Raw genomic sequence first — 17,253 nt, 5'->3', positions numbered from 1 at the left:
AACCACCTCTAGGGACTTGTACTGAGCCGGCCCCTCTGTTCCCTTCAGTGACTGCCCTCCGGTATTCTCATCACAGTGCTGCAGCCTCCCCAGATGACAGGGAGCTCCACCGACCACCGCACATAACAGGTCCCTGTACAGCAGGTACATCAGCGCTTGTGTAACGGGCCTCCTCAGGTCGCAGCTGCCCTATTTACTGTACGCCCAAGACTCCTCTCACTGCTCACAGCAAAACCTCCTCTTCGGAACATAGATTTCCCGAGAGCATGGCAGGGGACCCTCTCCAGGGAGCCCCACCCACAGCTCCCTGACAACCGATCGTGATGATCCTTAGCCTAAAACCTGCCTGGGAAAATTTCCTACACAATGGTGAAAACTGCATCACAATCGGTTCAGTGGTTCCGGAGTTTATCACAATCAGACAAACAAACAGGCGTCCTCATTTAGTCTTCATTCTAGCACCCTGCACCTGTCACACCCCGTGCTGTTCTTCTTTCCTGCCTGGGGTGTCACTCTCTGCTCTGGTGCTTCTAGCACACTCAACTGATAAAACAAACTGCTGAGATACAGCAGTTTGTATGCTAGAAGCACCAGAGTAGAGAGTGACACCCCAGGAAGGAAAGAGGAACTGCATGGGGTTTAACAGGTGCAAGGTGCTAGAATGAACACTATAATTTATAAGATATATAGGGCAAGATGCTGGAAGGGGAGAAATGCGGTCAAACCCCCAAAGTGTGGGTTTGACTGCATTTCTCATATGCACCATGCCCCGCAGTGCGATGCACTCTAGGGCTTGGGTGTGGTGGGTAACGCCATCTTCCTGATGTCATTACCCTATAGAAGCCTATGGGCTTCTCTCTGCAGAGTGCTGATAGAGGGATCCAATCTGATCCCTCCCAGCACCCCCTGCGGCCTGTGCATCCTTCTGCACATTCTCAGCAGGGCGCCGGATGGGCTTCTGGGTCACAGACCCGGAAGTCCCTCCATCACAAAGGGTTGCTCTTACCGACAGAGTGGCCCTTTGCGGTGATCGTCATACATACCGGCATTACCATCGCCGGCATGTATGCGAAGACCGGTGGAATGCATTGCATCCCGAGTTTGATGCGTCATACATTCCGCCCATAGATTCAGATCAGTAACGTAATTTATACAGATGTCTTTGCAAATTTGTTGTGCTCATCTATAGTTCTCAATACATATTTCAGGTTCCTCACCACATAATCTTCCAGTATAAATATATATCTTCTGCTGTCACATAGTGTACATGCCAAGTGCATTCTGGCTTTTATCCTGCCTTAAACATGACTATTTTTGCAAACCGCGCATACCAGCTCTGTCATTTCACCACTTTTTTTTAGCTGTAAATGCTTGGTAGTCGCTGAGCGTCTGTTGTGTAGCTTTATTATACACTGGCGAACTCCCATCAGAGTTCTGATCCTCACCAAACCCCCAGTGGTATAAACACCTGAAAACAGTTGTGGCGTATTAAGTGCTCACTGTGCTGTCCAGCTGAAGATGGGCCCCCTGTTGTTATAGGATATATGTGGCCCAGGCACAGACTAGAGCAATTGCACTTTATAAATCATGGGCACAGAAACAGACAAATCTCAGGTGCACAACTCCAAATTATTAATAATATATATAAATGCAATAAAATGTTGCAATCAACAGAGGTTTTTAGCATAATCAAGGTTATGGGCCTACCCACCATATCCAGGTAACCTCTTTCGGGTAGGTCCCTAACATACTAGGGTTCAAATCCAGAGCGCAGGACCCCCCAAAACTGTCCCAGCCAAGCTGCCCCACGGCACCACCATAGTAAGATAAGTGCAGTGTAAAGAGATAGTTAGGAGCAGCTGCAGCTGCATATAAAGAATGAAAATAAAAAAGTGAAGTACATATATATTAAACACACACAGTGAAGGGTTAAAATGTGTTCTAAAGGAAAATGTCTTATAATGCGGTGCCCTGAGACAGAATCCAGGGGGACCCACACCCCAAAAATGAACCAAAGTTGTACTACAGTATATAACTTGTAGGACTTACCTAGAATTGTACCTAATACAGTGTGCATATACATTATCATACTCCATGCTTTGAAACCAATAAGGAAGGGTGCTAGTCCAGAATGGGGGCGTCTCCTTTCCCTCAGAAGTGCAATAAAGCACATTAAATGGAGTATATGGGAAAGATTTCTGGACTGCACAGCCTGACTATATATATGATGGGAGGTGCTACCTGATGAGACTAATTGCAGGCACAGAAACAGACAAATCTCAGGTGCACAACTCCAAATTATTAACAATATATATAAATGCAATAAAATGTTGCAATCAATAGAGGTTTTTAGAATAATCATGGCCAAGGTTATGGGCCTACCCACCATATCCAGGTAACCTCTTTCGGGTAGGTCCCTAACATACTAGGGTTCAAATCCAGAGCGCAGGACCCCCCAAAACTGGCCCAGCCAAGCCGCCCCAGGTCACCACCATAGTAAGAAAAGTGCAGTGTAAAGAGATAGTTAGGAGCAGCTGCATATAAAGAATGAAAATAAAACATCTTTCCCATATACTTTATAAATCATGCCTGGTGCATTCCTGGAGTACAGTAAAAATCAACTCTAATGGAGCAAACACACGGTCAGATTTGTCAGATCTGTCAGATCTGTCAGATGAACGATTTGAACGATTTTTACCAAAGATTTGAACGATTGAACGATTTTTGACTGCATTAAAATGAATGGAAATAGTCCAAGTCTGACTGCAAACAAATCAGATGTCAGATATCGTTATCTGACCATCAGGAACGCACATCGTTCAAATCGTTCATCTGACAGATCTGACAGATATGTCAGATTTTCCTTCAGATATGAACGATTGAACGATTTTTTAAATCATTATCGTTCAGATCTGAAGGAAAAATCTGACCGTGTGTTTGCAATATCAAGCTGCATACACACACAACGATTTTGTTACCAACGATTTTATGAACGATTTTATGAACGATTTTCTGTCAGATTATCTGTCAGATTTTTTAAAGTGTAATGAAAGATTTTTTTGAACTACAAACGATATTTGCATATTCCCTAAATGAAAATCGTTGAGTTGACAAGTCTGACTGAACTACAAACTACAAACGTGAACGCGCATGAAGGATAATCGTTCATCGTTTGACTCAGAAAGTGAACGATTTTTTCAAACGATTATCGTTAAACGATATCCTTTGACGATAATCATTTAAAAAATCGTTGTGTGTATGCAGCTTTACACATTACTTCAGCTGACAATTTTGACTCAATAACTAAAGTAAAACTCTATAATAACCTTTAAAATGGAAGATGAAATTGTTCTCTGTATACTAAGATGTAGTCTGACTCCGATGCGCTAATACAGATGATAATAATTTCTGTACATTTCTATAATAATTTTCTATACAAAGGCATCACATGAAACGTTTCTTAGCAAATTGGAATACATTTTTGGGGATTTTTTTCATTATTTTATTTAGTTTTTTTATTAGTTTACTATGTAATAGAAACTGGTCAACTCAGTTAGCCGCAAGTCAGCCCGCCCCGAAAGTAAAGGCGCCCATATGCCTCACTGACTTTAGCACCGAACTTGCTGATTTCTGTTCATATCGTCATCGGGCTGCATACAAAACTCGAGTCCTGGGCAAGGTGGGTGACGAGTTGATGTGCCATCACACACCGTTGTACTGGCACCCTGCTAGCAGATAACTGAACTGACCCCCAAAAATATGGGTAAAAAAGTAAGAAACCTGGACGGGGAAGGTGTAAGACAACTGGGAGGAACAGACGCAAACTATATCCAATAATGTTGCAAAGCAGTATTGACTAAAATACACTTTTTATCGAACAGGGAGAGATGTACTAAGCCTGGGAGAGAGGTAAAGTGGAGAAAGATAAAGTACCAACCAATCAGCTCCTAACTGCTATGTTACAGGCTGTGTTTGAAAAATGACAGAAGCTGATTGGTTGGTACTTTATCTCTCTCTATGGGGTCTATTTACTAAGCAGTGTTAGGAGACAGACTGAAAAGTGATAAGGTGCCAGCCAATCAGCTCCCAACCGTCATTTTTCAAACACAGCCTGTGAGATGACAGTTGGGAGCTGATTGGCTGGCACCTTATCACTGACTTATCACTTTTCACTCTTGTCTCCTAATACTGCTTAGTAAATAGACCCCTAAGGCTTAGTACATCTCCCCCACATACTTCAACAATTCCATACATAATCAGTGTCCGATTATACCAGCTATGATTTAAAAGCTCTATTAAGGCTATCATACATGGAGTATATAAAGCATTCTACCTACCGCGGAATGGAAAATAAGTATAGCACTAGCAGAGCTGGGGGCTGAAGAAGAAATAGCCTGCTCTTAGCTATAGACCACTTACTATGGGGGGAGGATGGAGCTGTAGTATAATTTTAAGCCAATTGTTTCCATTACAAAACTCCTTTGTCCTCTTAATGATTTTAGTGATAAAAGGGAGGAGAGATCTCTGTTGGACAAGTGCTGCCCCAGTCGCTATTAGAATATGTCCTGTACCTGTCATGTGGAAGGACTTGGGGTGAGAAGTTGGGGAGTAGCGATACTTCTGGTGGTTAACAAACGCTTACATACTAATTGACTTTATTGGATACTTCTACCCCTAACACAGTGTCAGACTTCATTCAGCAAATATCTCAATTACCAATGCAAAAGGATACCTAAAACCATATATTTAGGGGTGTCTTTGATGAGGGAGATTGTCCTGATCTGCACAAATCATCTGTCCCTACAAATCGTAGACCGCAGAGAGAGACAAATATCTGTTAAAAACAAATCACAGAGTGATGGACCTGTGGGTATTCTCTAACCCAGCTGCTAACTCCATCTACTCAGGAGTTACAGGCCATTCTCCAGGATAGACTCCATATTAGTGGCTGACCATCTAATAACTGGATATAGGTCAATTCTCATAACCTACACAACATCCTAATATCTGATCATGTAGCGTTCTCCATCACATTCCAGGTCCAGGTCACGATCACTGGTGATTTCCATCCTATTTGAATCAATCTAAACCCTCCAGCTATATATTAAACATAAACAGATGAAGCCTCTGGACGATATTAGAACCTTGGCAAAAGCTATCACTCGGGCCATGTTAAAAAAAAACCTTTATAGCCAATCGGAAAATGGAAAACTAAATCCAAAAATATGTGGTCGATGTTCAGCTCCGACTATTACACAATTTTACAACTGGAGGGGGTCCCTACGATTCCTGAACATTCCTTCTTTTTCCTATTCATGCAGAGAGACTTGGTGTGTGTGTGTGTCAGGCATATTTTGTGGGTTTTTTTAGGGGAGAGGGAACAGGATGGGGCTGTCGGGAGCTCTAATCACTCCCCTGTGATGCGTGACCACTTGTCCCGAGTCCCAAGAGGAAATGTTGGGAGATATGGTTGCAAAGTGGGCTCTAGGGTTTCTGATTTGTTTCCAATTATCAACACATCAACAAATTGCTAACTTGATACATATCACACCCTAACATGATACATATCACACACTAACTTGATACATATCACACCCTAACATGATACATATCACACACTAACTTGATGCATATCACACACTACCTTGATGCATATCACACACTAACATGATGCATATCACACACTAACATGATACATATCACACACTAACTTGATGCATATCACACACTAACATGATACATATCACACACTAACTTAATGCATATCACACACTAACTTGGTACATATCACACACTAACTTGGTACATATCACACACTAACTTAATGCATATCACACACTAACTTGATACATATCACACACTAACATGATACATATCACACACTAACTTGATACATATCACACACTACCTTGATGCATATCACACACTAACATGATGCATATCACACACTAACATGATACATATCACACACTAACTTGATGCATATCACACACTAACATGATACATATCACACACTAACTTAATGCATATCACACACTAACTTGGTACATATCACACACTAACTTAATGCATATCACACACTAACTTGATACATATCACACACTAACTTGATACATATCTCACACTAACTTGTTACATATCTCACACTAACTTGATACATATCTCACACTAACTTGATACATATCACACACTAACTTGATACATATCACACACTAACTTAATGCATATCACGCACTAACTTAATGCATATCACACACTAATGGTGGGTACACACTACACAATATGCTCCCTGACCGATATCGTCTAGTGTGTCCCCGGCAGGCTGTGCTCAATGTCGTTCATGACATTGAGCACAGCCGCTGAACGATATCATTAACGATATCGTTCAGCGCCGGGCTCTCTCCCCCATTCCCTGACATGCAGCAACCTCACGAGATCGTCAAGTTGGCCTGCATGTCAGCCCGACGAACGATGATGACGAACGACCCGCGGGAACGCGCGTCGTCGTTATCGTTCATCTTTTTGGGCTTAAAAATGGATGATAAAGTGGACGACTGAACGATAACGATATCATTATCGTTCAGTCCTCCACTTTTTCGCCCAGTGTGTACGCACCATAACTTAATGCATATCACACACTAACATGATACATATCACACACTAACATGATACATATCACACACTAACTTGATGCAAATCACACACTTGGGACCCAGTGACTTAAGTAGACCTCCTTACTCTCTCTGTCAGGGGTTTGATAGCTAATACAAGGATTAAGAGAGGAAGCGGACAGCCTTGGAGAGTCACATTATATATCTGGAAGCTAGGGGACTATGCCCCATGATTGAAACCTCAGGCCGACGGACCTGGATAGACAGTGAGGATGGATTGTAGGAAACAACCTGCAAAGCCAAATAGGGCTGGTGTACATTCCAAGCAAGAAAAAAATGTTCCTAGTCTTATAAGTTGGCTGTCTCCCTAGCGCAAAGTCTGTCTAATTCAGGTGTAGTGTGACTGATGGTCTGATTCAGAGGTGGGCGCTAATCCCGTCGCGGATGCATCTATATATGACGGCAGCGATAAATCATGCTGATGCCGCAGCCGCTGTCATTTGTACAGAGACACCCATTGGCTGCGTCTCTAATCTGCTGCTTGTGTACAAAGATGCAACATCGAACTAATGGGCAACCCTATGGCTGCTCAGAATATCCATCGGAAGAGAGCCGCCGGGGCTAGTGAAACTGAGTATAAAGATGCAGCCACTGTCTCCAACACGCCCACAAAATGCTTGTGACGCGCTTTCATTTGATTAGCCACCTCCCAGTTCCCTCCTATAAACGCACACTGACTGTCAATCACTCTGTGTCCAAATACTGACTACAGCCGCCATCGCTAACCCATGGCAACACATGCTCAGTGCGACTCAGACGCATGAGCTGTACAAAAACCATCGGCCAACTGTACAAACATCGGAATAGTGTCCACCCCTGATTCTGGTCTCTGTTACCTTCAGAAACAATGTTAGATCAGAGGGCCTGATTCAGACCCGCTTGCGAGCGCTATGCGTTCGCAAGCGGGTCGAAGGTGGCCCAGTGTGCATGCGCACAACGGAGCCGGCTCCATCGTGCGCATGCACGAGACCCGGATAGCGACGGGCAAACCTTCGTTCCGGGTCTTGTACCAAAGGGGGCGTGCTGTCGATGTTGAGTGACAGCACGCCCCCTTTGGTGGGCGGGCCAGGGGCGTGGCTTCCCAGACTGAGGCGTTCCCATGGGAACGCTTACCGTCTGAGGCCGGCCCCACTGACATCACAAGTGATGTCAGTGGGAGTGCTTTCGGCTCTGTTTGAGTCGAAAGCACTCTTGGGCTTGCGGCAACAAGACCCTACCACAAGGGTCTCGTCGCAAGCCCGATGGTCAAGACCATCGCGACCATCATCATGGCCGCTCGCTATAGCTGTGGGTGGTCACCCACAGCTATGCGAGCGGCCAGGAGGCCGTTCTGCAAAACCAGAGGGCCGGCCCTGATTCAGAGCGAGCACTCTGTCAGAGCGTCCGGCTCTGAATCAGGCCCAGTGTTCCAACAGGGCTACACAATTTCCACCCAAGGTTTGGCAATAACCCAGCTTGGGAATAGTAATGATTTGTACATCTATCATCTCCTTAGGGTAGATCACTTTCTCAGAGTCAGCAGTAAGGCGTTAATTTAAGATCTGAACAAGGTCTTGCTGGAAGGTAACCTATAAATAACAACTGTACTGTGAACTTTAGAGAAAAAAAGATCAGACGCGTCTTTAACAAAGATATTTCCATTACTAAAATATTAATGATTTTACTCCACTAAACAGTTTCAGTAATACACTATTGTACATATCTGACAGAAGAACATACTTTATATGAGTACTTTTTGCGGTGTAATATGTATGTTAGTGAGCAATATGGAAATGTAGGGACGGAAGTCTACAGTCAGGGAAAATAAAATGGAGTTTTATTATATTTATTAAATGAAAAAAACAAACAAGCTGGCGGAGATGGGTGAGGCTCAAGTTATTACAATTCCAAAGCCGGGTGTAGATCCCACTAACTGCAGAAATTATAGACCCATAGAACTTCTCAACACTGATGTGACAATATACGCATAACTGCTTGCTAATCGCATTACCCCCTGGGTTGATTCATTAAGATCGGGTGGGCTTTATTCTGGGACATCAGGCCCCCGGTAATATTTGTAGAGTGTTTGATTTGGTTGAATGGGTGTCGAGCAAGCAGATGGAATTACTCCTTCTTTGTCTTTACACGGAAAGGGCATGCGACAGGCTGCACTGGGGGTATATGAGGCAGGTCCATTCCAAATTTGATTTTCAAGGAGATATAGGCCCTCATTCAGAGCCGCTCGTTAGCGGCAGTACGCTCGTTCTGAGCGATGTTCGCACATCTGCGCATGCGTACGGTTTTTAGTACGCATGCGCGAACCAGTCAGTGCGGCCGAAAATCGTTTGTACGCTATATAGCGAGTGCCTGCTATTTTGTGTGACAGAATGAGGCGTATGTGGGTGGTAACAGGGGAAGGTGCTTGAAAACGGGGGAGTGGAATTCGAACGCAGGCGTGCTTAAAGGTCAAAACGGGCGTTTTAAGGGTGTGCATAATTAATCCAGCAGCGTCATTGACCACGTCACTTGGTTTTTTTAAACTCAGAACTGCTCGCAAAATAGCGGTTGAAAAAACCAACCACAAGAATAGCGAGCAGTTCATACGCTGTACGATGTACTCGATTAATCAAATAAATAGCGGACATGACGTATGGTGCGAGCGGCCAGAGGGCGTTTTTATCAAATAAACGAGCGTATGTTTTGCTCGCTCGTTCAGACTTAGAGGTGTGAACAGACTGCAATTTGCGAACGGATCATTTGAATAGCCACCCCTTGTTTTTGAACGAACGACCGCAAATAGCGAACGGCTCTGAATGAGGGCCATAATCAATGCTATCACAGCTCTCTATGCAGGTCCCACGGCACAAATTTTTAGTAGTGGCTTCCTTTCCTCCCCTTTTCAGATCACAAATGGCATGAGACAGGGGTGCCCTCTCCCCTTTAATTTTTATTTTGCGATTGAGCCTTAACCCAAGCCCTTCGTTTATCTCCTGACTTCCCTGGGGTTACGATACATGATATTTCTCATGTTATGCCTTTTTGCCTACAAAGTCCTTTTATTTGTAGCCGACACTGGGTCCCCGCTGACAGCCCTCCCGGCTATTCTGTGTTGCTACAGTGCAGCCTTGTACTATAAATTAAATGCCACTAAAACTGAGGCTCTCCCTATTAATGTCTCATTAATTTGCCCTCCAATCCCTAAAGCTACATATCCCCTTCTCTTAGAAGGAATCCTCCCTTACCTACTTGGGGATTGAAATCCCCATCTCTATTAAGAATGTTTTTTATGTCAATTATGTCCCCTTACTTGCTCAGTTGACAACCATAGCTGCGGTCTGGATGAATCACAAGGTTTCTTGGTTAGGCCGCCTTGCAGCATTCAAAATTATGCTTTTACCTAAACTGATGTACTTATTTTGTGCTGTTCCCTATGCAATCTCCAGTAAAGTTTTAGATTGTATGAAAAAATTTATTCTTTCCTATGTTTGGTAGTGGGAGGCTCCACAGCTCTCCTATGGTTGTATGGTGGAAAAACACAAGGGAGCTTAGCTCTTTCTGACCTGGCTTGGTAGCATGAGTTTGCTTCCCACGGCTATCTTTGATACCCTGTAGGAAGCCAAACTTCTGCTACATTTTGATTTTGCCCTCCCTACTACAAATATGTCTTTTAAGGCTTCAGATAATTGCTGCTGCGCCTCCATGGTTCCTGTTGGTTTCTCATGGGCATTGTGACCCTGGCAGACATGTTTTCCCCATCCTCTATTCTTCCCTTTTCCCTACCCTTTGCCCACCACACCAAAAGTTTTTTTTTCACCTCCGCCCAACCTACTGGCCAGACTAACCACTGTTGCTTCCCGTGGTGCTGTATCCTATTGATATTGTTTTATGTCTTCTCCTGACCTGCTAGACCAGAGGTTCCCAAATGCGGTCCTCAAGGCTCCCCAACAGTTGAGGTTTTAGAGATGTCCATGGTTGAGCACAGGTAACTTAATTAGTACCTCTGTCAATTTGATTTAACCACCTGTGTTCAACCATGGATATCTCTAAAACCTGAACTGTTGGAGAGCCTTGAGGACCGTGTTTGGGAACCTCTGTGCTAGACTCCCAAACAGCGGAACACAATCCACCTCTCCTCATTCTCTCTGTCCAAATTTACTAACCACACTGAAATGCATATTAAACTTTTGAATAGATTTTCCCTGACCCCTTCTAAACTCCATAAGATCTGGCCCTCTTGTTCCAAAGTCTTCTGGCATTTATGTAACCTGGAAGGTACCATATTTCAAGGTTTTCTGGGAATGCTAGAGGTGTACAGTCTTCAAAAAGATGTACTAGACAGACCTTACCCTTACTTCAGAACCAACCCTAGCCCTGCTTCATTGGTACCCTCTAGCTGTCCCTAACTCTGCCCATTACGTCCTTGGTCATATCCCAATTTCACCCAGAGCTACTCATGCTCAACACAGGAAGTCCGCCTCCCTCCCCCATTTGCTAAGGTTGTATCAAAGACCCATCTCCTATTCATGTTGGAGACCTGAGAGGTCCCATATTCTATGGCCACCTCTTACCACTTTAGTGAATTGTTATTTGTGGCTTCTATATGTAACTGAGGGTAAGGGAGCCCCCCTAAGGTCTCAACTGCATGGAGCCCCTCCTCTTCGTTTAATTTTAATTATTCCCCAACTGTGGATCCTGATGATTACATTGTTTTGGTCTACTGTGATCCATCTGATTTTACAGTGTACTTTTCTCCTCTGTGCCCTTTTTGACTTGTCTGCCTCTTTACTTCTTTTCATATTATCAGTTGTATGTCTTGTATCATTGATGCCCATGGGTGTCCTGTTTCCCCTGCCCCTGCATGGGGGGGCCATGCTACCCCTTTTTCTTTTCTATACCCCCTCCCCTTGTTTTTGTTCATATATGCTCAATAAAAATTGATTATTACACAAAAAAAAAGATCATATATAATCGCAGCGCCTTGGTGAAATTCTGCATATTTGCATATGTCTCCCAGAAATGTAACGTATTAGGGTTTACAACTGCGGTTGGAAATTATGTTGACAGTGGTTTGATTGTAGATGTGCAAGCTGTCAGTTTGCCTAATGTTCGGTTGCTGTCTGTCACAATGGTTGGTGTCAATTAGAAGTTTAGAAGCTACTGTGCTACGATCTCTGCATCATATGGCAGCTCCCGTGCACGTCACCGTCATGTTCAACTGGCACAAATTCCAGCCCTGCCTGTGAGTCATCCCAGACTCATTAATTCACTCCTGATCAGAATACACTACAGGATTGCAGCCAGATGAAGTAGCACTTCACATTTATTACTGGACTAATCTACACAGTAAAGCCAGCCACACACATGGTATCAAGATTGAGAAAGCAAATTTTACACAGCTTGGAGCCGGTGGGCAACACCATCTTCAGCTGGCATTGCCCAATAGAAACCTATGGCCTTCTTTTTGCATTCAGTAGAGAGAGGGATCAAATCGGATCCCTCCCAGTGCACTCTGCGGTGCACAGCGTTCTGCGTAAGCCCAGTGGGACTTCTGTTTCATAAATGCAGAAGTCCCACTATCGCAAAGGACAGCTCTAATCGGGAAATTATCTTATCAGGAGATCTGTTCTTTGCGTTTTCTTCATTCATACCAGCGTTATTAATGCCAGCATGCATGCGATGAGTGACGGGATGATGCCTGGTGCATCCCACCCAGGATCTGCATCAAAGGTGGCCAAATTGTATAGATCTTTAGAATGTTTTGTTATTTAGGTGGGGTGTGGTACGAAATGTCGACATTTGGAATCTAGACATGGGCATAATGTCGGCATTTTGAATATCGACAGTCAGCGTGTCCACATAGCAAACCTGACCTTAAACTTAACCCATCTCTAACACAACCTAATCCTAACCCTAAAACTAACTTGGACTGTCAACATTGTGCCTGTCGACATTCACAATTGTTGACTATCAACATTTTTAGTGTTGACCTTTTATGTCAGCATTCTGTATGAATAATGACTACATAACTTTTTAGTGGTCTTTGTAGCCTTTTGGCCAGGGATAGCACCCATGGGCCAGTGTGTTTAGCACTACAATTGATTTTTCACCCTCATGGACTGTTTTGATCATCAAAATGTATAACAAATGATAAGTTTCAACTATAGAGGCTGCGACTGCAATACAAATGTTCTTGATTATATAGTTGTCAGGTGGAGGTTAGTCTCTGATGACAGGAGAAACTGGGGCTAGCATGCAAGAAGCAGAAGGTGTACAGGAGTTATGGGAAACCTAGGTTCAGAGGTGTAATGGGAAATAATGGCAGTGGAAGGGTTAACCGTAGAAATCGGTAAAGCAGGCCAAGTTAACTAGTTAGCCAAAAAAATGTTCAAACCACTAAAGCGGGAAACCAGGACTGGGAGTGCAGCCAACAGAATCTGTGTATTCCGGACTCCCAGCACTTGCATGGAACCGCTGTCTCGCTGTCAGGTACTTGGATGCCAGGACTTGTTATGTTATGAGCACAGGGAACCTCCACTACACTTGGAACAAGATGAACCATGCATGAGCTGGAGGTTGGAACCAGAGGAAACCCACATAGTAAACCAGCGAGGTCATAGTTACAGGGACTGAGAAGAGCTGGCAGTGAGCCGCATGTTCATCCTAATTAGCCTAGCTGGGTAGTAGATCAGAAAATATTCTGGGGTTGTGTCATTGGCATCAGGGCCAGATTGACAATGTTTCGAAGGGGGCTACAGCCCTAGGCCTCCACATAAACATAGGCCCATCATCATGGCACCTGCCACAACTCCAGAGACAGCAATATGTGCATATGTTATTACTTAATGATTACTTAATTACAGCATATGCTATTACTTAGTTCACTGCTGAGGTCTTCTGCAAAGTGCAAACTATTTTATTTCACTAATAAGATATTAGATTGAAAAATATGTATTATCTATATCTTCACTGTCTATCTATCTATCTATCTATCTATCTATCTATCTATCTATCTATCTATCTATCTATCTATCTATCTATCTATCTATCTATCTATCTATCTATCTATCAGCATCTTTGTACCCAGTGAGTCATTATTCTGCAACATTGTGTCCAAGGAATGCTGTATTTAACATTGTATCTGGTGGGATAATACATCTAGCAAAGATTAGTTAGTGTTGGTAAACACTGCTTGTGTTTTGTATATTATATATCCTTTCTCACTGGCATTACTGCAGAAAGGGGTTGGCTACGGAATGCCAGCACTCAGAATCCTGGCACTCAGAATCCCGACACCGGCATCCCAACTGGGTTAAAATACTGACAGCTATTGTTAAGTACCCTAGTCCTACCCCTAAACCTAATCCTCCCTCCCACAGCCTAACCCTAACCCCCCTGCAGCCTAACCTTAACCCTCCCCCCTGCAGCCTAACCCACCCACCGCCCACAGCCAAACCCTAACCCTCCCCCTAGTGCCTAACACTACCCCTTAACCCAAATAGTTACTGTCGGGATGTCAGCGGTCAGGATGCTGGCAACGGGATTCTGACTGGTATCGTGATTCTGGCGCCACCATTCTGAGTGCCGGTATTCTGAGCGCCAGGATGCCAACTACATCCCTGCAGGTTCTATGCAGTTTAATTTTTAAAAATTAGTTTTTTGTGTTGTATGTTAGAATTCTAGTGGTATTCAATAAAGATTGATATAACTAAGTGCCCCCACAAAAAAGTGTTTCTTTCTCTCCTATTTGTGTTATTTGTACAGGAGCAGTTACAGTATTCAGCAGCATATTTCACAATGTGATTATTATAATGATATAAGGACTCTGACTGCTGTTCTAACCTTTCTGCCAGTGGAATGGGGGAAATGGTTTCACCTATGCATGCTTGTTTTTTCTTTCTTGCAGAAATTTATTGAGTTTGAAGATGCGCTGGAGCAGGAGAAGAAAGATCTCCAGTACCAAGTGGAAAGCCTTGAATTTCAGTCCCGGCAGCTGGAGCTAAAGATCAGAAACTATGCTGACCAAAGTACGATTTCTTATATTCTGTGGAACAGTCCTTTCCTTGAACATCCAACTAGTCGCTCTGACTTTTCACCCATATAGGGGTAAGATAGGCATACCCATAATTTAGGTCATGGGAATTCAATTATTATCAGTTCCTTAAATGCCTGCAAAATTAGTTTAGGAGGACATTATGCACTTTTTGTAAATGTAAATATTCCCGTACCAGGGCAGAATTCCAAATGCATTATTTGTGCAGCAGCCAGTATGTAGTCAGTGTCTGTGTGCATGCAGTTTAGCAATTCCCTAGCAGTGATGTCTAGTTTCTAGTGATATGATAGGCTGGTAACTAATGAACAATGGTTCAGCCCATATAATGGCTGCCTCCACACTCTAGGTAACAGGCACATCGCTACTAATTATTGATTATTGTGATCACACATTTTAGCAAATTCAAAAGTTCCCTTAAATATTTTTTTATGCAGGGCAATAGGTGGCCCTAGGGTCCTCTGAGCCTTCACCTGTGGCCTCAATCTCCTCCCTGCCTTATTGTTATAAGCCTTCACCTGTGTCCTCCATCTCTTCCCTGCCTTATTGTTATAAGCCTTCACCAGTGGCCTCCATCTCCTCCCTGCCTTATTGTTATAAGCCTTCACCAGTGGCCTCCATCTCCTCCCTGCCTTATTGTTATAAGCCTTCACCAGTGGCCTCCATCTCCTCCCTGCCTTATTGTTATAGGCCTTCACCTGTGGCCTCCATCTCCTCCCTGCCTTATTGTTATAAGCCTTCACCAGTGGCCTCCATCTCCTCCCTTCCTTATTGCTATAAGCCTTCACCAGTGGCCTCCATCTCCTCCCTGCCTTATTGCTATAAGCCTTCACCTGTGTCCTCCATCTCCTCCCTGCCTTATTGCTATAAGCCTTCACCTGTGTCCTCCATCTCCTCCCTGCCTTATTGTTATAAGCCTTCACCTGTGTCCTCCATCTCCTCCCTGCCTTATTGTTATAAGCCTTCACCAGTGGCCTCCATCTCCTCCCTGCCTTATTGTTATAAGCCTTCACCAGTGGCCTCCATCTCCTCCCTGCCTTATTGCTATAAGCCTTCACCAGTGCCCTCCATCTCCTCCCTGCCTTATTGCTATAAGCCTTCACCAGTGGCCTCCATCTCCTCCCTGCCTTATTGCTATAAGCCTTCACCAGTGCCCTCCATCTCCTCCCTGCCTTATTGCTATAAGCCTTCACCAGTGGCCTCCATCTCCTCCCTGCCTTATTGGTATAAGCCTTCACCTGTGGCCTCCATCTCCTCCCTGCCTTATTGTTATAAGCCTTCACCAGTGGCCTCCATCTCCTCCCTGCCTTATTGTTATAAGCCTTCACCTGTGGCCTCCATCACCTCCCTGCCTTATTGTTATAAGTCTTCACCTGTGGCCTCCATCTCCTCCCTGCCTTATTGTTATAAGCCTTCACCAGTGGCCTCCATCTCCTCCCTGCCTTATTGTTATAAGCTTTCACCCGTGGCCTCCATCTCCTCCCTGCCTTATTGTTATAAGCCTTCACCTGTGGCCTCCATCTCCTCCCTGCCTTATTGCTATAAGCCTTCACCTGTGGCCCACTACTCTGTCCTGTGTCAGATCTGCCAGTTCTGTTTGTTATAACTTAAACACTTTCATGATGAAATGTATTGTGTTAAATCATGTTATGTTAAGATCATACTTGCGAACTCTCCCGGAAGGTCCAGGAGAATCCCAAATTTGGGGTGGTTCTCCCGGGCCTCCCCGCAGATTTGGCTCATCTCCTGGTGCCACCCACTTCCTGACTGAGTGAGTGCCAGGAGGTTGGATAGAGGGATTCGCATTGAATGGCGTCATCCAAATCCCATACCCCAGCTATAAAATGAAGCGAATTGCGGCTTTGAACAGCCTTAGGAAGGAGCCACGATGCAGTGTAGCTCCGTCTACTCTGTAAAAATTAAGAAAATTACTACTTTAAACAGGAGGGATGGTGTGTGGCCTCGATAACCAGAATGCGACGCTGTGCCCCCGACCATTCTAGTGGGTTGCTCTTTCCGGTACTCTCCCAGAGGGGGTTTAACAAGAGTCAGCAAGTATGGTTGAGATTAAGTATAATGGGGCTAAATCAGCTTTGCACATAAGTGCAATGCTGAACGCAGATTCCCGATAATCGCAGGACTCGTGATCGCACTCAGCCCTGCTATGCATCTGCCTAATTTATAGGCAGAGGCTGTGTGGGGGACCAGCGTTCGCGAAAACGGAGCGTGTCCGTCCCATCTTCCAGAAGTGGTAAAGCCACGGACTGTCACTCCCGGATGGTCGTCATGGTGACCCCAGCCATATACCTCCTGCTGCATTTGCATATTAGCAAGGACAGAATTGCAAAGCAGCAACAATTTTTTTTTTTCACCCAAAATTTGTGCGGCCTTTTTTTTGCCAAAGTACACAACTTACAATTTTTTTTGTGGTAATTTATAATTAGGGTGGGTGTCCAAAGGGTTCTGTAAAAAATCCCCACATTTTTAGCCAAAAATAGGGATTTTGCTTTTTTTTTTTTCTCCTGGTCTGGGATGAAGAAAACTTTTCTCCAGGTT

General features: G+C 44.2%; 1 protein-coding gene across 9 annotated transcripts in view; it reads left to right on the top strand.

Annotated features, from left to right (window-relative positions):
• MAPK8IP3 (mitogen-activated protein kinase 8 interacting protein 3) overlaps window positions 1-17,253 on the top strand; it is a 107,429-nt gene that overhangs the window by 25,001 nt on the left and 65,175 nt on the right. For all 9 annotated transcript variants that reach the window (XM_088452066.1, XM_088452073.1, XM_088452071.1 and 6 more), the window contains one exon: window positions 14,554-14,674. In XM_088452066.1, the coding sequence (XP_088308192.1) occupies window positions 14,554-14,674 (121 nt within the window). The remainder of the gene's footprint in view (window positions 1-14,553; window positions 14,675-17,253) is intronic.

Source organism: Taudactylus pleione, unplaced genomic scaffold, assembly GCF_031769625.1.
Source record: "Taudactylus pleione unplaced genomic scaffold, aTauple2 ptg000032l, whole genome shotgun sequence".
Taxonomy (NCBI): Eukaryota; Metazoa; Chordata; class Amphibia; order Anura; family Myobatrachidae; genus Taudactylus; species Taudactylus pleione.
Note: the sequence above shows the minus strand (reverse complement) of the source record. Positions and strands in the feature narration are given on the sequence as shown.